Source organism: Cavia porcellus, unplaced genomic scaffold (assembly GCF_034190915.1).
Source record: "Cavia porcellus strain 051 isolate PalLab524CR breed Dunkin Hartley unplaced genomic scaffold, mCavPor4.1 scaffold_16, whole genome shotgun sequence".
Classification (NCBI taxonomy): domain Eukaryota; kingdom Metazoa; phylum Chordata; class Mammalia; order Rodentia; family Caviidae; genus Cavia; species Cavia porcellus.
In genome coordinates, this window is record NW_026947499.1 from 16,278,166 (window position 1) to 16,300,766 (window position 22,601).

Sequence of the window (22,601 nt, forward strand, 5' to 3'; positions counted from 1 at the left end):
AGCGTGTGGAGAAGGTGGGGACACTGCCTATTCGTGCCATCAAAAAAACTGTAACACTGCTTGGACCACCCGGTGTATTTAAAAGTTCAAGTAGAGGTTGAGCATCGTTAGTTCCAAACTGCAAATCTGCAGTGCTTCAAAACTCAAAAATTTTTGAGGGCCAACACAACAGCACAAGTGAAAATTGATCTCATGTGATGGATCACAGGCAAAACACACCCACATTTAAAAAGAGCTGTATAAAATTACTTCCCATCTATGTGTATATGAGCTAAATAAAGCATAAATAAATTTTGTGTTTAGACTTGGGTCCCATTCCTAAGAATAAAATTATATATTTATATCTATATATGCAAATATTCCCAAATCCTCATTCCAAGCATTTTAGATAAAGGATATTCAACCTGCATGTGTTTATAGGGCCATTTAATAAATTTCATTCATATGCATGTGCACTTAACATTAATTTTATTTTTAAATTTTTTGCTATCAAAATATACCTTTTGGTAAGGGTTAAGGATCAAATTAGACCTTCCTACATGCTGGGTCATTTTACCATTTTAAGTGCGTAGTTTAGTGGTATTAAAAACATACAACTGTGTAACCATCACTCACACGCATCTTGAAAACTTTCCCCAACGCCTACCTATATTTTGTAAAGTATCATTAAATAAGCCACTTTATACTCACTTGCAATATTTTCACTACACTTTGCAAACTTAATGCATAGCAATATTATTTCTACCAGCAGAGCTCCTGAGTATCATTTGACAACAGAGAATTCTGATTAATTAAACTGCCAGGCTCATTATAGGTTAAACAGAACACACTTTGGAATTCAAGTTTTCATTAGACATCTTTATATAAGCGCATCTGTCCTGGTAAGTCAGTGCTAATGAACAAAGCAGAATCATTAGTGATTCAATGTATGGAGCTTTGGTTGGAAACGGGAAGTAGTCATCAATTTAAAAAGCAATTTTTCACATTCTCTGAAAAGGCACATGAAATAACATAAAGGAAGGGTTTAGGAGATCAACTTGAGCTTGTCATCTTATATCTCAAAAGCGTGACACAAGTTTTTAAATTGAATTAAGTACGTGTTCAAAAGTGCTTATGAAATTTTGCACTCAGCATAATCTGATCGATTCTGTGCCCTGTGTAGGAAGCTAATTTACATGGCTGGTCTATCAGCACGAAACTTAATATATTTTGAGTATTAACTCTAAAGAACAATTTAACTTAATATTCATTCACCATATATTTAATAAACTTCTATTCAGCACGCACTTACTATGTGTTTTATACTTTATTAAGCAGCATGTAGAAGGATGTGAATGGCAGAGACCCTCTGGCCTTCAAGACATATTATTTTAATCTGTTAAGTACTTTGTAAAACATATTATGTGGCTACTGCACTCAGTCTCAAAAACTCCAGTTTCAAACTCTGAGTGTCTAATTTGGATCTCACCAACTGAATGCAGCAAATTTTCACTGCCAAAATCTCACCTGGCTCTCGCTCCCAGGTGGTCTACACTCACCTCTTCCAGAAGCCTTTGTTTGAGCTCCCGCTCAGTCTCCAGTTTCTGCTGTAGGCTCCGGGCATTCATTTCAAGCATGGCATGCTTCTTTTCCAAGTCATTGAGCTGGACATTCAGAAAGATTGGCCATGATAACACAAATGGAAATGTTAGGTGCTAGCCACTTGTATAAAGGTCCACCAACCTTCACATATAAACAATAATCAAGTTCTATAGGTTAGCACATAAAGGTCATTTTGAGAAACCAAAAGTCCATGTGACAGGTAAGTCTGCCGCACGAGAACAGAAATTATTTCTAAGGGATGGAGCATATATATAGCTGCAGCAAGTTCTAAAAGGATGGCTGCTCCGGGATGTATCAATCTGACAGGCTGTGGGTGAATTTAATTAATTAATTATATGCTGAGTGCTTAGTACTTGCAGAACATTATAGCAACTGGGATGAAAGGGTCTCTCATGAAGTTGGAAATGCAGCAAGTAGCTGATACCTAGACAGGTATGCATACACACAATGACCGCTTTATCAGAGGAAAGATTGATAAGGTATGGAAAAGAGAAAGTCATACCAAATACAGAAAAGAAATATGGTACCAGAACGTCTAGAGCTTTAAAGGACAGACAGGAAGTGGTTATTGAATACTTCCAGAATAGCCAGAAAAACATGTTCTTCAAGTTAAACATAAAAGGGTTCAGTTATCTCTAAATTACATTTCTTTTCCTCATACTTTAAAAAACTGGTGCCGGGTGTAATGATGCACATCTGTAATTCTAGCTACTTAGGAGGCTGCCACATAAAAGGCCAGCCAAGGTAACTTAGTGAGATCATGTCTCAAAATTTAAAAGGGGATGGGGATGTGGCTAAGTGGTAGAGCATCTGTCCAGCACAGTGTGCACAAGGCCCTCAGCAGTGTATTTAGAAAAGTGGTAAGCCAGCCTCAGGAAACTCAGGAGTAGTCCCTAGTGCTAAGTTTTAGCCTTTGATCCCAGAATCCTGTTTCTATGAATTTCCAGTAAGAAGGTAACCATGGATGGCCATGAAGATTTATATTCGTCACAGTATTATTTATGTGGCAAAAGACAAATGGGAACAAATCCAAATTTCTAATACGAGGGGAATGATTAAATTAGTCGCTTGCTTGCAGTTTGACTTTTTCAGAATTACATGTTCAAGAAATATTCATTAACTAACAAAAAGCCTCCAGCGATATTTTTTTCAAGATATAAAACTATGTATATATATAGTAGGAATCTAGGTTTATAAAAAATATATCTGTCTGTACATATAAACATAAGCAAACAAGAGACTGCAAATAAATATACAGTATAACAAGGTAATGGTTGTCAGTTATTTTTTCTTTACTTTTCTGTGATTTCTACATTTGCTACTTTAATTACTTTTATAAACATAAAACACAAAATTCAGTTGCTAGTTTATATGTGTATATGAGAAAAAGACTACACAATTGAGTCTGTGTATGTATATAAAATGTCTCTAATCTTCCCTTTCATTATCTGAAATAGTGAAACACCTATTCTATATCTCTTTCAAGACTATTAGATACAATCTCTAAATAAAACATTAGTACCTCACTTTGTAAATAGGATATGGTAAAGGGACAGGACACATATATTTTCAATGTGAAATACTAAGTTGCTCACATGTGTCATGAGACCTTGCTATGGTTTGAATGTGTTCCCTACAAGTTCCTATGTTGGAAACTTCATCCTCAAATTCATATGTTGATGCTAACTAGTGGTGAGACCTTTAGAAAGTAGTTAGTATTAGATGAGGTCAGCCAGGTGTGGTGGCACATGCCTATAATCCCAGCACTTGGGAGGCTGAGGCAGGAGGATCGTTGCAAGTTCAAGACCAGCTTGAGCTACAAAGTGAGCTCAAGGTCAGCCTGAACTGCATAGCAAGACCCTATCTCCAAAAAAAAACAAAAAACAAAACAAAAAAAAAAAGGATTCAAGTCATGAAGATGGAACCCATGATGGCACCAGTAGTTTAATAAGGAGCCACTTAAGCTAGGACACTTACTCTCACTGTGTGATGCCCTCTATGTTACATTGCAGAAAGTCCTCACCAGATGCCAGGACTATGTTTCTGGACTTCCCAGTCCCTAGGACCATGAACCGAATGAATTTCTATTCTTTATAAATTATCTGGTCTTGGGTATTTTATGATAGCAACAAAAAATAGATTAAGACAGATCACTGAACTAGGAATAAAGAGAAGCAAAGCCACATTTAATGGCAACAATAGAATGAGCCTTACTCATTGCTACCATGCTCCTCACAAGGTTGCACAACACTAATCCATGAAACCTTCTAGAAATAAGATACCAGAAATCAAGAGTTATATATAACAAATCAAGATCTGATTTGTGGAGTCCAACTAGACAGATGTTAAAAAGTCACTGAGTAACCATGACAACCCAGTACCCTCATGGACCTATGTTGTTGCCAAATATGGGTATATCCCACAGTGAATCGTAATTGGTACTTTTGGAGTAAGCAAATGTATGCTCATAAAATGTGTTTACCATGGATTGCTTCTGAATTTGTCTCAAGTAGGCTTTTAAAAGAAGGAAATGAAAATGTTTTCCCAAAAGGCAGACAGGTGCTGACCTTGTCAGAGAGGCTCTCAGCTTTCAACTTCTGTTCTTTGAGAGCCTGCTGCAGAGCAAGAATCTCAGCCTTGTGTTCCTTCACTGCCAACTCCACCACTTGGCGAGACTCAGTGATCCGCTGATCAGCTCGTGCCCTGCCGGAAAAACCAGGTCTGATTTCAGAAACACCACCACCACCACTGACTGGAGAAAGGAGGCTGGTCCACCTCTAACCCTGAGGACCAACTAAACCCTGAATCCTACTTTCAAATTATGTCCTCTTTTCTGAAGCTTACAGAGCAGAGATGTGACCCACTTCAGGCTGTAGATAAAAATGGCCTTAAGAGGCAAAGTTCCTTGGAGCACTGATTTTTAAAGAGAAGAGAAAAGACGACTGGAATGTATCAGGGCTATTACACCCTCCTTGTAGGGATGTGCACGGGAGGAAGCCCACTGAAGAACCCCAGCATGCAGAGAACCACACGAGACCCCATTCAAGCAAACATTTTCTCTCTTTACAGCACTGCAAGGGGTCAAGTGTTTTGGGTGCTCATCAGAAAACTAAAACTTAAATCTGATGAAAGTGTCAGAAATTACATTGAAAAATCCAAGAATTAAAAGCAAGCTTGGAAAATCACTTCTCTGCCCCCATATTCCGCCTTCCACAGTTTGCACATCCCCCTCCACAGCCAATATTCTTTTTCCTTACTCCTCAAACTGACTTCTTACTTGTCCTCAAGAATGAACTCAAATGCTATGTCCTTCCTAAAATCTTTCCTAATTTCTCTTGTTCTGCATCCAAAACATAAACGTATTTCTTGTCTAGTACACATCATTCTCTATTTTAGGTGATAAATATTTGAATGCACAGTTTTTCTCCTCCACTAGACTCAGCCTCTGAGGACAAAGATTATGAGTTCTATTTTACTCGTTTCAGTACCCCACATTCAAGAAAGATCTTTCACAACTGCCCTGAAAGTAGACACGAAATAAAAGAAGTAGGTTAACGCCGCACAGTCCATAATTATACCTTCCACGTATAGCTGTGTATTTCTTGATTCTGAAGCCAGACCTGACCTCCAAAACTATCTCTGAAGGAGTGGGAGGGAAAGGGTTTGTGAGAGAGTGGACAGAACTTCCAGTGGGACAAGGGGAGCCTAAGGATTTGAAGAAAAACAAAAATAGGGCTTTAAAACAGCGGCACTTCATAACAGCAAACACTCTGATGGGGAGGAGGTCAAAAATAAAATAAAATAGGAAACATCTGTACCAGTGTCTCTTGAAATTAAAGGATTCTCATCTTTTCCTCTAATCTGTTGTAGAACTTAGCATAAATTATCCGTCCATCACATGTAGTTGAATCCACTATGACCAGGTAAATGTGAAACATATCAAATGGTGTGATATAGTCTAATTAAGTGACAAATAGGACTATGCTTAGTTTAAATCGCTAGGGAATTCAGAGAACCACAGGAAGGCGATTTCACAGGAAGATGACCTTAGCAAGGTTAAGAAAGATGATATAATCCAGTTGGGCAGACATAAAGCCAAGGGCTAATGCTGGCCCATATGGCACTTTTGTGCAGATTCCAATGAGGTTCCTGTTCTTCAAGACCATTTATTTCCACCTGTAAACTGTCATAGCATACTAATTTTGTTAGAACAAAACATTTTCCTGCCATTAGCTACAAAATTGTCATAATAACTCCTCAAACTGATGCATCTTCAGTGTGAATGGCACTCTCTGCACCATTATAGCCCCAGCAGGAAGGGAACTCTATGCTGGGGGAGCTGGGGGAAAGCTGCCTAAACTCTTCATTAGCATTTGCTACCAAGAAAGAAGGAAAACACCTCATTGGAGAGCAGAAGTTCTCAATCGAGGATAGTTTTCCCCCATCTCAGCGACAATGGGCAATATCCAGAGTCACTTTGGGCTGTCACAACTTGGAAAGGAGGCTGCCAGTGTCATCTAGCATAGAGACAAGGAGTAATGCCCAGTATCCTACAGTGCAGAGGACGGATCTCTATGATAGAGAATTATCCAGGCCAAAGTGTCAGTGGTGTCAAGGTTCAGGAGCTCCAGTGTAGCAAGAGGACAAGCAAGTACACATGATCATATCTGGCTACATGACCACACGGTCATGCTGATAAGAAATCTGCTGAGAGCGTTTCTGCAAGGAAGGCGTTGAGATATTTGCCTTGACTCCCGGGCCTCCGCACTGGGTAAAGGGCCACGAGGCACTGCTACAAAACCCAAATGACAACGCCCAGAGTCACAACCAGGATGAACACGCAATGTTGTTTCCTCAAGAGCATCCCAGAATTAACCCTGAACATGTTCCATACTCAGTCCTGCACAAGCTAAGAAAGTTGGTCACCATGTTTACAACTCTCAGGTGGACCCAACTGCAATCATCTTTCACTAGCTTTCTGCAAAGAGGAAGTCCCACCTGCTCTGCTTCTCAGTGTCCAGCATCCTCTGTAACTCTCGAACCCGACACTCAAACTGGGACTTCTCGTCGCCGAGGACACTCCTCCAGGCCTCCCACTGCCGCTCTTTTTCTAGCAGCTCATCATTCAGGGCCTCCAGATCCATGACCTGCTCTTCTAGCATCGTGCACGTGGTCTTCAGAGCCTCCATCGTCTGCAAATCAGTACCACTGAGTTGTGCCTTGTATCAAATGAGGATTTCCTGGAGGTTACTTTTATCAGATCAGTTTCAGAAAAGCACAAGTTCCTGACTACATTCTTAAATATAGTACATCTCTTGCTTTTACACCCTGGGGGCTGGACAAGAATGGATGAATGACCACTGTGCTGCCACCTTAGAGGCGGAACCCAAAGCCAGCCTGGGATTGGAGTGGGGAGATGGACCAAGCTTAAAATCAAGTGGCTCACAATGGCTTCCCAAATCTTTCCACTTTATTTTTAATTTTTTAAAATAAAAATTAAGAACTACTTCGTACTTTTAAAAGCTATTTGTAAAACCCCAAAACTCAAGCAACAAGATGGGGTTGAGTAGGAGAATATGCACTAGTTGAGAAGGCACCAGACCCTTCTAGATCCTTCCGAGAGTCTTCCAGGGACATCAGGACTTTGTTCACCCTCCTTACTTGCTTCTGGCTGGTGAGCTGCATCTCCCTCTCTGTGATCTCACGCCGGAGATGGTCCACTTCACTTCGCAGCTGAACTATCTCATCGTTGGCACCCGAAGCCTCATCGAGTTGTTTGGACAAGTAGAAGTTTTGGTTGTTGAGTTCAGCGTTGTCTTCGGTGAGCTGGTTTAGCTGCTCTTCCAGGTCTGTGATGACCTGCAAGGGGAAAGGAACTCAGTTGCACACCACGCAAGCTCACTAACTGCCGATGTTCAGAGCTTTGTGGAACTGACAAGCAATGTGCAGCTATCTAAATGTGGGGCCACGTCTAAGCTCCAGAGCCCACTCACTCAGCTCTAACACATGTACAAAGAAGTCTCAGTTTCTAACTCAGGGTACATTTGGAAAATATGGCAAAAACAAATCAATCAAAAAGTGACTGCTCTGCAGACGGGACAAGTTCAAATGAGATCAAGTTCATATCAGAGCGACAATAAAATAAAGGGGGATGAGACACAAAATGCCAGTTAAGGAAAGAGGACTAACAGTCCGGTATCATGAGCACCTAATTAAGCTACACATGACCTTGACAACACCCTTATGAAGTGATCGTGGGAGACAGCCACAGCCTTGGAAGGCAAAATTCAGTTCTTATAAAGACTAACAGAGAAAGATATTAAGAGTTATTTTAATAATATCACAGGCAATGAATTTAATTTCATGTAACAAAGAAAAATCTTAAGGGAAGCTCAGAATAATCCTGAAAATATATTATGGCATCGTTTTAATGGATTTTACCATACAGTTATCTCTCAGTGTATATGAAATTGCCGTTCTACTGAAAGAGATTTAATCTGGTTTTGCTCAATTATTTCCCTGCTCAGTGGCAGAACGACTTCAATTTCAGTGCAGTTAGCTTTTCTATTCTCTTTGCTGAGGTTTAGTATTGGCGCTTGCTGAGAGTTTTTATATAAAATATTTCAGAAGTTTAAGGGCAATTTTCTAATAATAGTTGGAATGAGGCACACAGACTATAAATTAAATTTTATGCAACAAAAAGAAGTAAATTAAAAGGAAACTCCTTTGAGCTTATAGCTATTGTTTCTAATTTTCAGACCTAGGGTAGACTTCATTTATGAAATGTTAACATTGTTTCTATGACTAAGTTCTTATTTTAACCCCTTTTGATAATCAATTAAAAAATCTTTCCAGGCACACAGAGCTATAGAACATGAATTAAAGTACATTTGTTCAGTGTGGCTCAGAAAATACAGCTTATCGTTGTATTAACTGAGCTGATAACCTTTTAATGGTTAGTAAGTGGTCTAATAATTTGCTTTATAATGTCAAAAACCATGTTAATTCCTACTGTATTGACTTGAGGTACACTGTCAACTCCCAGTGGGAAATAAGAGTGATCTGGGCAGGATTTTTTTTTTTAAACTGGGAAAGAGGTTTCTTTATCAAAGGGAAAAAGTAGGTTAAAAACCTGTACTTTTGTCATACCCAGTAGTTATAAATTTCTGTGACATGGCTAAATCTTCTAAAAGCAGAAAAAACGAACAAGGTCTACCTGTTAAATGACCCTATTTCTCATTGAGGGTATAACCCATTTCTCAAGATACTTTTCTTCCTACTGTAAATGTTTAACTACTATGCTTTATTCTACTTTGCCTCAGTGATATTGAGGCAAACTGGCCTGGAAATAAAATGGATTCTAGAACTTCAAATAAGCCACTTTTTAGTGGATTGATTTCTCCATCTGTAACATGGAAGTAAATTCTATATTTGTTTCAGTTTTAATTTTTTTTGAATGCTACTAGTATACTATAAGACCATGTGAAAAGTAAGGAATAAAACCTAATGACCATGATAATGGTTCATTTTTAAAGTCTTTTGCATAACACACAGCCTATAGGAAATCTATTCACATAAGAATATATAATTTTTCGGGGCTGGGGATTTAGTTCAGCGGCATAAGCACCTGCCTTGCAAGCAGGCGGTCGTGAGTTCGATCCCCGGTACCGATAAAAAAGAAAAAGACAAAATATATATATATATAATTTTCTTGCCAGTCAATGCTATATTTAAGTCTTAGGTACCTACTTCCTTTGATTAATGAAAATAATACAGTTTATGATGTAAAAATACATTTCTGCCCCCTCTTCTCTTTCTCCCAAAATTAGATTACAAAGGGCTAAAGAAAAAAAAAAAAAACATGAAAAATGTCAAAGTGCTGTCAGTTATTACTCCAGTGCAGATGGGACCACGGGGGTAGGAAGGGCCCTTCTATTTTCCTGTCACTAGTCAGTTTTCAAGGTCTCGTGCCTCTGATTGCAGGTCTCTGTGTTGTTGTTTCTATATTAGGTCATGGTTTCTATATTGCCCATTTGACAAGATAAGGATTATGTGTCTGTGTAAAAGATATAAAGCATTTTAACTCATTTAAATTTTTTATGCATTCTGTCCACCCAAGCCATAATAACTTGTGACCCTTTCAACATACAGTAGTTAATTCCTTGGCTTGTGACCCTCTTGCCAATGGCTGGAGCTGTAAGTTAAGTATTAGATCTATGCACACATATTGAGTTTAGAGATGTTAAATGATTTGAGGTATAATCAGTAAATTAATGGTCTCCATAGCTAAAGAAAAGTATAATTGGAAACTTTTATGACTATTTTTAAAATAAGTATTATTTGATTCCCATTGTATGGGTGGGAAAATTGGGGCAAATAGAGGTCAAGTGACTTGCTCAAGGACATACTGCTAGAACATAAAAAAGGAAAAACTAGAATTTAAATTCAACACCAAAATTCAAGAATCTCTGCTCTTAGCTTGGCTTGGTGGTGTGCATCACTAATCCAAGGACTCTAGGAAGGCTGAGGTAGAAGTATCTCAAGCTGGAACCCAGCCTGGGTGATTTAGCAGCTTAGTGAGATCCTGTCTCAAAAAATTTTACCAAGTTCTGTGCATGTACATCCGTACAAAGGCCCAGAGTTCAAACCCCAGTATCACCAAAATAAAGAGAAGTCTCTTAACAAAGCTATTCCTCTAAAATAGGGAATCAGGGTTAGTCAACTTTTCTTTGAAATTTTGCAAGTTTGAAATGATAAAGTAAGATATATCAACCACTGAGGATGGCCTTTCTTGGTTTTGAACCAGGCAATGTGCAAGAATTCTTAGGTGGACTTTGTGGCCATGATATAGTCTCTCTCTACAAAGACCATATGATTTATTAGCAAACTATGGTAAAAGTCTGTTAACCTTTCAACCCCAAGGATAGAGTGTAAAAGAGATAAACCAAAGGCTGGTTCCATCTTAGCAATCAAAAAGACACAAGGGAGGTGGCTTCATAATGCAAGGGCCAGCAAAGCTTTCTGATATGCTGTTTTTATAGATAAGAGATCTCACTGCCTTTCTCTCAGACAAGAGGAATATAAAAATTATCTACTCTGTGTGTCAAAATAAGAATCTGCTTAGGTTATCTGTTACTTTTCAAGGCTATTACACGGTCCTCCTGGTTCTGGTAAGTGGACACTGACCCGTCACACTTAACTAGCAGATCAGGAGAGGTTATCTGCCAGGCCAATGTCCAACAGCATGTTAAGGGTGAAGAAACCAAACAATGAGAATCAGGCTAAAAACACACAGGACTGAAATCCTATTTTAATGCCTAGTTCTTTCCCAAAGGCAGCTATTTGCATATTATTTATTTTTAATCTTATAGCTGACAGATTGATTCATAATTAAAGCTGTGTCATATGTTTGCCCACCAACTCCCCTCTAAAACAGACTTAGGTAGGGTTTTAGATGCCAGATTGAATCAAATCCTTTTTTAAATCCTTTCAAAATATAGAAGTGGTCTGAACTGGAGAATCTTATTGCTCCCGAGCTTTCTGAAAGCTGCTAACTGGGCACTCCTATCAATTGAGTTATTATGGGAGTTCTCACCAGGAGCAAAGATGACATTTCCTGATGGAGACAATATTGGACAGTGCCAAAAAGAAACGAAAATCCATCACATGCTTTTTTAACCCTCATTAAAGCAACCTTGAACTTGTAAAAGTATAATTGAGATGTACTACAGATTATGGCCAAGTATTGGCCTAAAGCATTGGCTTTCAAGCTTTTTAAAGGAACAAAGTCATTTTCTAAACAAAAGGTTATATTATAAACCCAATACAATAAAACAGTAAGAGTAAGCAACAGCACTTAATACTCTCTATGGATCAGACCCCGCAACCACTTTGCATGCATCATCTCATTTAATTATTGTGGGAACCCTATAAGGGAGGTATCATTACTATATTCTATGACTCAGTGCTTCCTCAGTCTTACTGTTTCTGAAACTTGAATGTATACTGGAACTCAGCAGCTATTTTTCTTCCTGCACTCAGCATCCAAAGAGCAGTTATTAAGTTGATTATACATCAGTCAATCAATGGTACATTGCAACTGAGGATGTACAGTGTTATCCTTTTTTTTTTAATATTAAGGACTGAAATCAGGACTTCACAGTGAGCTGTATCTCTAGCCCCCTTTTTAACTTTTACTTTGAGATAAGGTTTCTTTCAGTTGCCCAGGCTGGGAGTATAATGTTGGTTACCAGGAAGGCAATTTATAATCTGAACTCAGACTGCCTGACTCAAAACCGAGGGCTTGAACCACTAAACCACCCGGCAGCTCTGGCTGCCATGGGGGTGAGGGTCACTTTCTCAAGATCTGCTACCCCAATTGGGAATACTTCCAGAGACTTGTCCATAGAAAGTAAGGGAAGTAAGTTTTAGACATTCAAGTTTAGACAATATAAATGATACAGAAATTAAGCAAGAAACCAAATTCACCCTACATACTGGACTAGTCCATTAAGACTAAACTTCCAATTTAAAAACAGAGAGCAAGGTAGATTCCAAAAGGGCATCAGCGAAACTTTTAAGGGTAACAGACATGTTCATTATTTTATTATTTTGGTTTCACTAATGTGTACACATTCTAAAAAACATAGACATATTATATATCATTGGCATATTATATATCAATTATACCTTCATAAAACTCTAAAAAGATTCCGTCAAATTTTTCTTATGCTAAAACACTAAAAAGAAAGAAAAGAAAATTTCAGGAAAGTTCATCAGAATTACTGATGAACATATTTTGAAAATATCCAAGTTTAAGTAAAAACTAACAGTAGAAAAGAATCACAGCCATAAAATGATCTATATTTTACTCAGTGATCATTTGCAAGCATACATGTAATATAAGGAAACAACTGGAATAAAAGTAAGAAACCAAGACAATAAAAAATTTTAAAAATTAGGCTGAAGAATACAGGAACAGAATCTACCACCTCCTCAAAAGAAGAGAGATGGGGGTAACTATCATATCTGGAAACAAAGATGCCCACCACTGGAAAAATTGATAAATAAGCACAGTTCTATTCATACACTAGACATACATAATAATGAACAAGAAAAAAAATTGTATAGAAATGTAGCAACATGAAGAGACATCAAAGACAAATTTAAGTTTAAAAAAGAAAAAGCTAAACCCCTAAGAGCACATCTTCTCTGATTCCATTTATATGAAGTTTAAAACCAGGCAAAACTGATACATGATAACAGAGATCAGAACGGAGTGACTCTCTGGGCAAAGGATGCTAGAGAAAGGGACACGGGGGAGCCTGCTGGGGGCTGCAAACATCGTGTGTCTTAATTGCAGTCACACAGTTGTCTGTGGTTTCAACAATTTCATTCAAACTGTACATTTAAGATAAGTGTACTTTATGCCTTTTATACCTCAACTGAAAATAACATGCACCATTAAGATTTAAAGCCCTGGTTATAGTAACTAAGGAGGAAGTAAGGAGCTCATTATGAAAAAATAAACTATAGATGGGAGATATTTCTGGAGACTCACGATGTAAACAGCACAAAAAAGGACAGTATCACTGAAGACCAAAAAGGTAATAAAATGAAGAAAAGCCCAAAGAAAAGAGAAGGCAGCACAAAAAAGGATAACATCCACATCTTCTGAAAGGGACCTGTTTCCTTCTTTCATATTCATCAAATACGGACTTTGCATTTTCACTGGCTCTATCCTATTACATAACCTATAGTCATCTGCTACCAGAATTTACATCTCAGTATAAGTAACATTACCCAAAGGATCCTAGATTTTGAATGTGTATCTAAGGAAGCCAGATTTTATCTTCTAGGAAGTTAAAATGTCTAGGCCCACAGAAGAACTAATTGGTCTTTCATCTGGGCAGAACAGAGGCTGAGGAAGCCTTGTGGATAGGACCGTCCCATGGTAAAGGAGGATGGTGGGAGGGGAGCGGTGAGATACAGTTGCTGAAATCCGGTAGTGGTACTACAATTTCAGTTATTTTCTCCATCCCGATTATCTTCCTCCCCCAACATGAAGATGGTTTTACTTTTTTCTAACCCTGAAAAACAGATTGTCTAGGGCTCGAAAACCTCCAGATAAGTTTGACTGCATTATCTGCTTCAAACTGCAAGCTCATATCAAAATATCACTTGCTGATCTTAGAAAGAGATATCCCTTGTCGCATCCCTGTTTCAGTGCCCTGATATTTCAGTCATCTTTAATTAATAATACTCACAGTACAGCTGTTACGAAGGGCATCAAATTTGCGCTGGATTTCATCTCTATGTGCCTGAAAGGTAAGAAATGGATAATAAATATTCACAGAGTAGAATACAGTTTATAAGCTGTGGGTCAAATACAGCCAACAGCAACGTGCCCAAAAAGTCAAAAGTGACATTGCAGCAGCCCCAGCATCTATTTTGTAAAGAACTAATTAAGTCCTTCCCGGCATCAAAAATAAATCACCAGGATACTGTGTTAATAACAATTAGCTATCTAGACCACACATGCATGTCCTGTACAATTACCTGCTTGCATTCATATTAACACCTAAGGACTACTGAGAGAAGAGGGACAAAGTAATAAAGAATAAAGTTTTTACTGTCCTTCATTTGTCCTCCTCCTCATTCTGAAAAGATGAGTAACCTTCCCTCTTCCCTCCTGGTGACCTCTCCCTAGTTGTTAAAGAAACACACACACACACACACACACATACATGCAGACACATATAGGCTCACAGTTAGGAAAAAAGTATAGTTTTTCTTTTGCTTTGTTTTTGAATCAAAAGTTAGTGCTGGGCACAACACAACAACTATTAACATTGTATTTTAACAGTCAGGGGTATATACTTGAATCTCATTTTTAAACGCACGTTATTCTAAGTAAAACCAATGCTCTTGACAAAATAGATCTACATATTGAAAACATTGTATTAAGCATTATAAATATTTATGATCCCAGCTACTCTTGAGGCTGAGGCAAGAAAATCACAAATTTTAGGATAGCCTGGGCAATTTAGAGAGACCTGCCTCAAAATAAAAAGGGCTGGGGATGCAGCTCAGTATTAGAATGTTTGCCTAACTTGCTTGAGGCTCTGGGTTCTATCCCCAGCACCATGAGAGATTCAGAAAACCCCACACTGACTTTGCAGTAAATAAACAGGCTTTCTCTGAAGCAAAGCTGTCCTATGACAGCAATACTGGATCAGTTGTCAAAAATTTTTTGAATGCATATTATACGCCTGACACTAGTAGGAAACACGTACACATGGCCAGCGCCTTCATTTGGGTGAGGGAAGACAGAAAATAAAATCAGTGCTTGATCACAGACTGGAAAAAACATTGTGAAGCATACAAAGAGGACTCAGTAAAAAAGAGTAAGAGTAGATAGGAAGAAGTTGTGAAGGAGGGCTTCTTTGAGGAGGTGACATTTAAAGTGAAACCTACAGGACAAGGAGGAGCCAGATGCCTGCAGAATAGGAAGGGCAGAAGGGACATCACCAATAAAGCCCCTGAGGCAAGAAGGGCTTTGGTACATTTCATGAACAGAAATACACCTGAGTGGCTAGAGCAGGATTTTTTAAACTTCAGATGGACCCTATAACAAGCATGACAAGCAAAGTTTCTTGTTTGCTTGCTGTACCCAACAAAACAGAATAAACAAGGCAGAAGTCATCAGTGTGTCTTGGTAGTAAAGATGAATACTGTCTTAGGAAGCTTTCCTTAGACACCATAACCCGACAAATTGAACTGGCCCATCACTACTTTGCATTACGTGAAGAAAGAAAAGGTTCTGTCAGTTAAACCATGACATGTTTTATATCTGTGTCTGACTGTTTGATGTATCCTGATTTCAGATACTTCGGGATCAATGGAATGCAGTATTGAGCCAGCCCTCTGTCTCTGTGGGTTCTGCACACACAGATTCAACTAACCACAGATGGAAAACACTTAGGGAAAACTTTTCCTATGTACTGGATAGAGAGCTATTTTTCTTGTCATTATTCTCTAAACAACACAACAACTATTACTATTGTATTTTAACAGTCATGAGTATATACATAAATCTCATTTTTTACTCATGTTATTCTAAATAAAACCAATGCTCTTGACAAAATAGATCTACATATTGAAAAACATTGTATTAAGCATTATAAATAATCCAGAGGTGACTTAAAGTATACAAGAGGATGTGTGCATTGGCTCTATGCAAACATTGTACCATTTCATAAATAAGGACTTGAGCGCCTGCAGACTTTGGTATCTGAGGGCAGGGAGAGGGTCTGGAAAACAGTCTCCCACAGATACTGAGGGATAACTATATATTCTCCCTTGCATTAAATTGCAAGTAAAATATATTCTTTTTCTGAGTTGTGATCAATTTTAGAAAAAAAGCAAGACAGTAAAAAACTAGGCCAAGGTGATGACAGGCAGGCAGGCAGGCAGGCAGGGACCAAAATTCTTAAAGGTCCAGTAAAGAATTTGGGTTTCATTCAAAAATGCAATAAATTAGAAATCAGTGTGTATGTGGGGGGGGGTGCTTTAAGAGGAAAAGATGTGATCTGGTTATTTTTTAAAAATTGTTGTGGATGCTCCAGGAAAAAAAGATCAAAAACAGAACAAAAGTTGAAAAGAGCAGAAAAGCTATTGAGGTCAGTGCTGTCATCCAAGCAAGAAATGACAGTGGCTTGGAGGAGGACAGTGGCAAAAAACAGGGATAAGTAGACAGAACCAAAACTCTTTTGGATGCACAGTTAAAGGCTTTGCTGAGGGCTGTGGGGTCTGACAGATGGGAAGCCAAGGGTGCCTTAACAGACCTGAGAGACAGGGTGAATTCCGGTACCATTTGCTTAGCCATGAAAGCCCACAGGACTGTCCAGTGTCAGGCAGAGACAAATGTATTCTTTCTCTAGAAAAAGTAAAACTTTACACTCCCCCTAAGCAGGTCTGTAAGGTAACTAAGCAAAAAATGTTAGATCTGTGATGTTTTCCCCAATATATCTATTATATTCCCATAAATTAGTGAGGTTTATCAGAGCAGATTAGGTAACTTTAAAAGACCAGTAAAGTGGAAGACAACACAAGCAACCATTTTGATAGAGAGGAAAAAAAGCCCTAGAACTATGAAAAGAGCATCAGTGAGCTGGGAAACAATTCCAAACAGCCTAATAATCATGTACCTACAGTCTCTGAAGGAGTACAAAGGTGATACAGAAAAAAAAAATCTGAAAAAATAATGGCCCAAAGCTGACAAAAGCCACAAAGGCACAGGGGTGAAAAGTTCAGGGACCCCTAAACACAAGAAACAGAAAGAAAATCAGCCTTCAGGACATCATAATCAAACTACTTAAAACAAATAAAAAAGAGAAAAATCTTAAAACAAGTCATAGGAAAGACACATTACACAGCACTGGGTATGTGGGAAGTGAGGGATGGGCCATACCTATAATCCCACCGCTTGGGAAACTGAGGCAGAAAGACTGCAGTGAGTGCAAGACCAATCTTGGCTACGTAGTGAGTTCAAGGCAAGTCTGAAATGCATAGAGAGACCCTGACTCAAAAAATACAACAGCAAAAAGAAAACTAAAAACCAAAAAGGTATATTACACAGAAAAGCAAAGATAAGAAATACAGATTTTTTACAGAAGTAGTATTAAGGTAAGAAGAGTGGAACCAGAAGACAGTAGAACAATAGCTTGAATGTTCTAGAGGAAAACAATGTTTAATTCTACCTAGAATTCTATACCCAGCAAAAATATCTTTCAAAAATGAAGATGAAAGGAAAACTTTCTCAAACATACAGAAGCTGGAAGACTTTGTCACAATCAGACCTACACTATAAGAAATGTTAAAGGAAGTCCTTCAGGTCGAAGGAGAACGGCAACCAAGAATCTGGATATACACAAAAGAATGAAGAACACTGGAAAATGGTAAGACAGAACAAAAATACTTACACGAAAAGATTTATAAAAATATGTGTCAAATTAACATCTCAAGTAATTTGCCCATATTTTTATGGACTAATTTAATAGACAATCATTTTTACAAAGAAAATCAATCTGGCTGAACTGAATCTTTTTTTTTTTTAAGGCAGGGTCTTGCTATGTAGCCCAGGCTGGCCTTGAACTCATAGCAATCCTCCTTCCTCAGTTTCTTGAGTGCTGAGATTACAGGGTAGAAAGGAGGAGAGGGGATTGGGGGTAGGAAAAAAGAAGTCAAAATATGTCATGTACAGGTACATATTCTCTATGATGAACATGATCATTATGTGTATCTAAAATATATCAGTAAACTTAACTTTTTAAAAAAATCAATCTATTTTTTGCCCAGAGTTGTAGTCTGGATGTTAAGCGTCTTCCAATGGTCCGTGTGTTAAGGTTTGGTCTACAAGGGGCGCTGTTGGGAGGTGCTGTGGGGAGCCTAGTCATGGATGGCACTGAGATCTCAGCTCCTGCCTTTTCTGTTCAGGAAGTGAGGAGTATTCCTCTACTCTCCTGCCAAGCATTGCCTCATCATAAGCCCAAACAAAGGGCCAGTCAATTACAGATTGGAGCTGCCAACATACTTTTTTTCTCTTTATAAGTCACTTATTTCAGGTACTTTCTTACAGTGACAGAATACTAACATAGCCAGAAACAGAAACATTAATTTGATGCAACAAGAATAATATTTATACAGTGTAGGACCATTACCATCTGCACTACTTGGACATCTCATTTTGACTAATGATCAGGCAGCAACCTGACCCCAAGAACCACTGTACTCCATAATCACCAAAGTCAAAAAGCCAAAGATCCCCCCCTAGAGGACAAATGTAGGTCAGGGTCAGCAAAACTATTCCTTAAGTTAAGGAAAGGTTGGTAAAAAATTTTCACCTACTCCAATATGCTCTTAGAGCAAAACAGCAAGCATAGACAATATATAAAGGGGTGTGGCTGTGTTCCAATAAAACTATATGTACAGAAAACAGGTGACAGAGTGAATTTGGTCTACTCACTATATTTTGCTAATCCCTACTCCTAAACAACTGTTTGTGTGAAATCTCTCAAAGACACACCTATAGACTGAAGGCAGAATCAACTCCTTCAAAGCATAAGCAGTGATCAAAGTTCATTAGTCAAGACATGGGAACAGAAGCTCTGTTCCAGATTCTTATGAATAGCAAAGTTTCCAAGTAACACCGCACTATTAAAAACTCATTTAACTGTCCTGCTGGAGTCTAAAATTTCAAATATTGATCGACCCACTAGAATTAATCATGATGAAACTTTGGATCATTTGAGCATATCTATGGCAAGACATGATGTAACAAACTATGGTCATTAGGCCTTTATTATTGATTGTGATACATAAACTCAAAAGATAAAGCTGACCCTGTTGTAGATGCGAGAAGCATTGTAAACACTTAATAACTACCGAGTAAGAAAATGACGAGACACATGCTTAATGTTTCTTTAAAATGACCTGGAAAAAGAAAAACACCAAGCCAAAGACCACAAAGTAGTATATACCAGGTTAGGACTGTCTCAGTGAAATACTTGCATGCTAATCAGGTATTAGGTGGTATAGAGAATAAATATTTATACTCTAAAAATTATTGAGGACCCTAGAGAGTACAAATGTTAGCACAGTGAAAAGTGCAAAATGATATCCAAGTATCATTACAAAAATCATCTGACCTTGGGAACCACCACAGATCCACAAACCCACTTGAGAATGTCCTAAGAGTTAGATGGCACTGAGACGGACTGAGCAGCTGGCCATGTGTGAAAAACAGAAGCATGCTCTTCAGGGAAGCATTTATGTCTTCATTAATTTGAAGGAAATTCAAAAGAGGGAGACTGTAAATTGCAATGTTGCTTTGACTAAAGGAAAGGGCCACAGAACTGAGGAAAGAAAACCACAGTGTAAAGGTCTGACTACCTTCTGATCCTAGATGCTGAGTCATGATTCTAGAACCCCGGGCTTCCACACACCCATCCCTTTGTCAGTGATGTAGTCAGACCGTCACCTTACATGCCCCGATTTTACATCTTGACTATTGTGCAGATGGCTTTCTAATTAAATCCAGGGCTTGATGTTTATGTAAAAGAACGAGAGCGTGGAATGATTAATAATTTTAACAAATCAGAGAAGATGATTTTGGGACCCCATAATCACACTGCAGGAGTCCTTGGCTAAGCTTCTGACTCCTAAGTATTCAAACAGTCACTTGACTGAGATCAGAAAAAGAACATGGGGGAGAAAGCATGCTCGTGAGGCCTTACTGGTGAACCCTCAGCACACACCCTACCAGGCTATTTCATTCACATGACACATCTGTGCACTGCAGACGCTCTCCCTTAAACGAAGGAATTACATGAAGTTTAAATATGAAGTCCAAGTAGAAAACTCTTTTCTACCAATAAGTAATGAAGCATCTTCAAAGAAGGTTTCTGTTTAAATTTGACTCTCCTGTTGGTTTCTACTTCACTCAATCTCAGCTTTTAATGGCCAATTTCAATGCAAATGCAATTAGCAGGATGGGTAAAGTGAGAGTAGGAAAAAAGAAAGCATTAGGAAAGCCAACAATGGCCTCACAGCTGTCCCTGCCAAGCCTCATCAAAGGAGAGCTTCAATTTAACTGTGTTCCATCTAATTTGGCGCAGGAGCAGAGGCCAAACAAGGTAACTGCTCCCTTCCCAGGCCAGGAGATGGACGCCTCTTAGAATTAAGCAATAATAGCCCATTTGACCATTCCCTTTTATTGATAAAACATCACGCTGTGAAGCTCACAAACCTCCTAGAGATCATTTTAGATCCAGCTGATTTAATTTGATTAATGCCCGTGTTAGGACTGAACGTTGGCTTCAAACAATGAGAAAGAAAAATATTGCATTTGTGATCATTTTTTTTTTCTTGGAAACGAATACAGTTTTCAGAACAAAGCCAACCACGCCGCTTGAGTAACAGCCACATGTTCTCCATAACCAGGTCTACCAGATTAATTATGAGGGAGCTGGGTCCGGTGGTGCCTACAGTTCTAGAACTCCAAGAGGCTGAGGCAGAGGGCTGTAAGTTCAAAGCAATTCAGTGAGATCTTGTCTCAGGAAAAAAAAAAAAAATCCAGCTATGTGGATGTGATATAGTGCAAAAGCCCTAAGCTTGCTTTTTCTGAAAAGAAAGAAGAAAATAGGGGACGTAGTCTACAGCCTCAAAAGTAAACTAAAGCTAAGGCATACTGATAGAGGTTTGAATTTCCATGGGACAGGTTTACAAACAGCTGTCTAACTGCAGCCACTTCTGCCATCATTTTGCAAGCCCTATTTTCCATGGCATCTGCATCTGCAAGAGAAACAGAGCCCCACTTTCGAGATGTACGGAGGTTTATTTTTTAAGACGCTTTGAAGCAGTGATCTCATCTGACTAAATGAAGTCGTGACTTGCTGCTGTGCTCGGCTTCTAGCAGCCACTAGACACAGCACATTCCAACCTGCAGCAAGACAGGATTTAAAGGACTAATTTCCCCACAGATAAACAGCAATGACACATGCTCTATTTTATATCCTCCTCCTTCCAAACGGGCAGGATAAGATGCATGACCACCACCTGCCCTCCCAATTCCAACAGAGCAGTGAGATAAATATGCCCTTTTTTGCTGCTCCAAAGGAAAAGGATTTGAGGAATTGCAGGCCAATACCCTGGGGAGAAAAGGCTAACCACCCAGCATTAGGCACATAGCAAGTTCTCATTAAATATGATTAAATCATTGATCGCTCTTTCTCTTTCTTTCAGAGCTAGGGTGTTCATACAGGGGGAAATACTAATATACAGTTCAAATTTATTTATCTCTCTATAGTAGGTAAGAAATGCTGTCTTTCTGTCTGATTCTCTCTATCTACTCAACTCCTGAAAATGTACAAGCTGTCTTGGCATGTACTCTTATAGATCAGTGTCCTTCTTAGCTCCCTGTTTTCCCTCTATACACTTACTTTCTTTGCCTTTTCATTCTTTTTTTTTAATTTAATTTTATTTATTTATTTTTGCTACCAGGAATCAAACTCAGGATCTTGTACTTGCCAGGTAGGTGCTGTGCCGCCAAACCTATGTTCCCGGCCCTGACTTTTCATTCTTATTGTGGCCTTTTTTACTAATTTCTATCTTGCCAAACTGCTTTCAATCCATTTGAAAACAAAGCAGAGCATAAACAGAGATATCAGAACTATTTTTTGCCAAATGAAACACTGAGTGCCCATGGCATCATTTGATGAGTGTCCTCATAGAGATGATGGAACTTAAAGTCTCGATCGATATCCAGACTTGGCATACGTCCTAGAAAATCTAAATTGCATAAGTCTCTTCATACAGGGGTTACTCTCATCACTAGGATCATGTAAAAGCCACTGTGTTCCTTACTGGTCCCGTAGGACTGTAGCACTAAATGATCACATTCTCAATTTGATTCAAATAATAATGGTATAGGTTGCATCTAGATGTCCCCCAAAGTCACACGCGCTTATGAGACTAGGTGGGACTTCTCAGAGTTGGATGGCTCTAGAGTGTGATACTGGGATGAAGGGTGTGTGGTACTAATTGTTCACTGATTGCATTAGCATAGTTCTGGACAAGGATAATGGAAGCCCCACCCTGGGTGGGGGTGGCACTAATCAATAGGTTTCTTTAGCCTGGGTGGAATATAAAGGAGAGAGGGAAGGCAGGCTTGCTGATGCTGCTCCTGCTGCTTGGCTGCTTCCTGCCTGCCCTTGATTGTTTCTCCTCTGCAATGCCCCTCTGTCATGCCACCCTGCTTGGAGTCAGCCGACTATGGAATGAAATCTCTACAAACTGTGAACTGAATTAAATCTGTCCTCCTTTAACTTCAGGTCTCAAGCATTCTGTCTCAGCAACAAGAAAAGTAACTAAGACAAATGGGATCCCCAAACTCAACATAACTTCTAAGAATAAAACTAGCTTAAAGACACACACACACA

General features: G+C 38.8%; 1 protein-coding gene across 9 annotated transcripts in view; it reads right to left on the reverse strand.

The window, feature by feature from the left end:
- The window catches only part of Cit (citron rho-interacting serine/threonine kinase), a 169,420-nt gene that overhangs the window by 35,646 nt on the left and 111,173 nt on the right, over window positions 1-22,601 (reverse strand). For 5 of the 9 annotated variants that reach the window (XM_063225751.1, XM_063225750.1, XM_063225752.1 and 2 more), the window contains 5 exons: window positions 13,869-13,922; window positions 7,264-7,461; window positions 6,601-6,794; window positions 4,170-4,305; window positions 1,539-1,643 (listed from right to left, as the gene is read on the reverse strand). In XM_063225751.1, the coding sequence (XP_063081821.1) occupies window positions 1,539-1,643; window positions 4,170-4,305; window positions 6,601-6,794; window positions 7,264-7,461; window positions 13,869-13,922 (687 nt within the window). Of the gene's footprint in view, window positions 1-1,538; window positions 1,644-4,169; window positions 4,306-6,600; window positions 6,822-7,263; window positions 7,462-13,868; window positions 13,923-22,601 lie in introns of all 9 variants that reach the window. The other 4 variants (XM_063225749.1, XM_063225744.1, XM_063225743.1 and 1 more) reach the window with 1 other exon arrangement.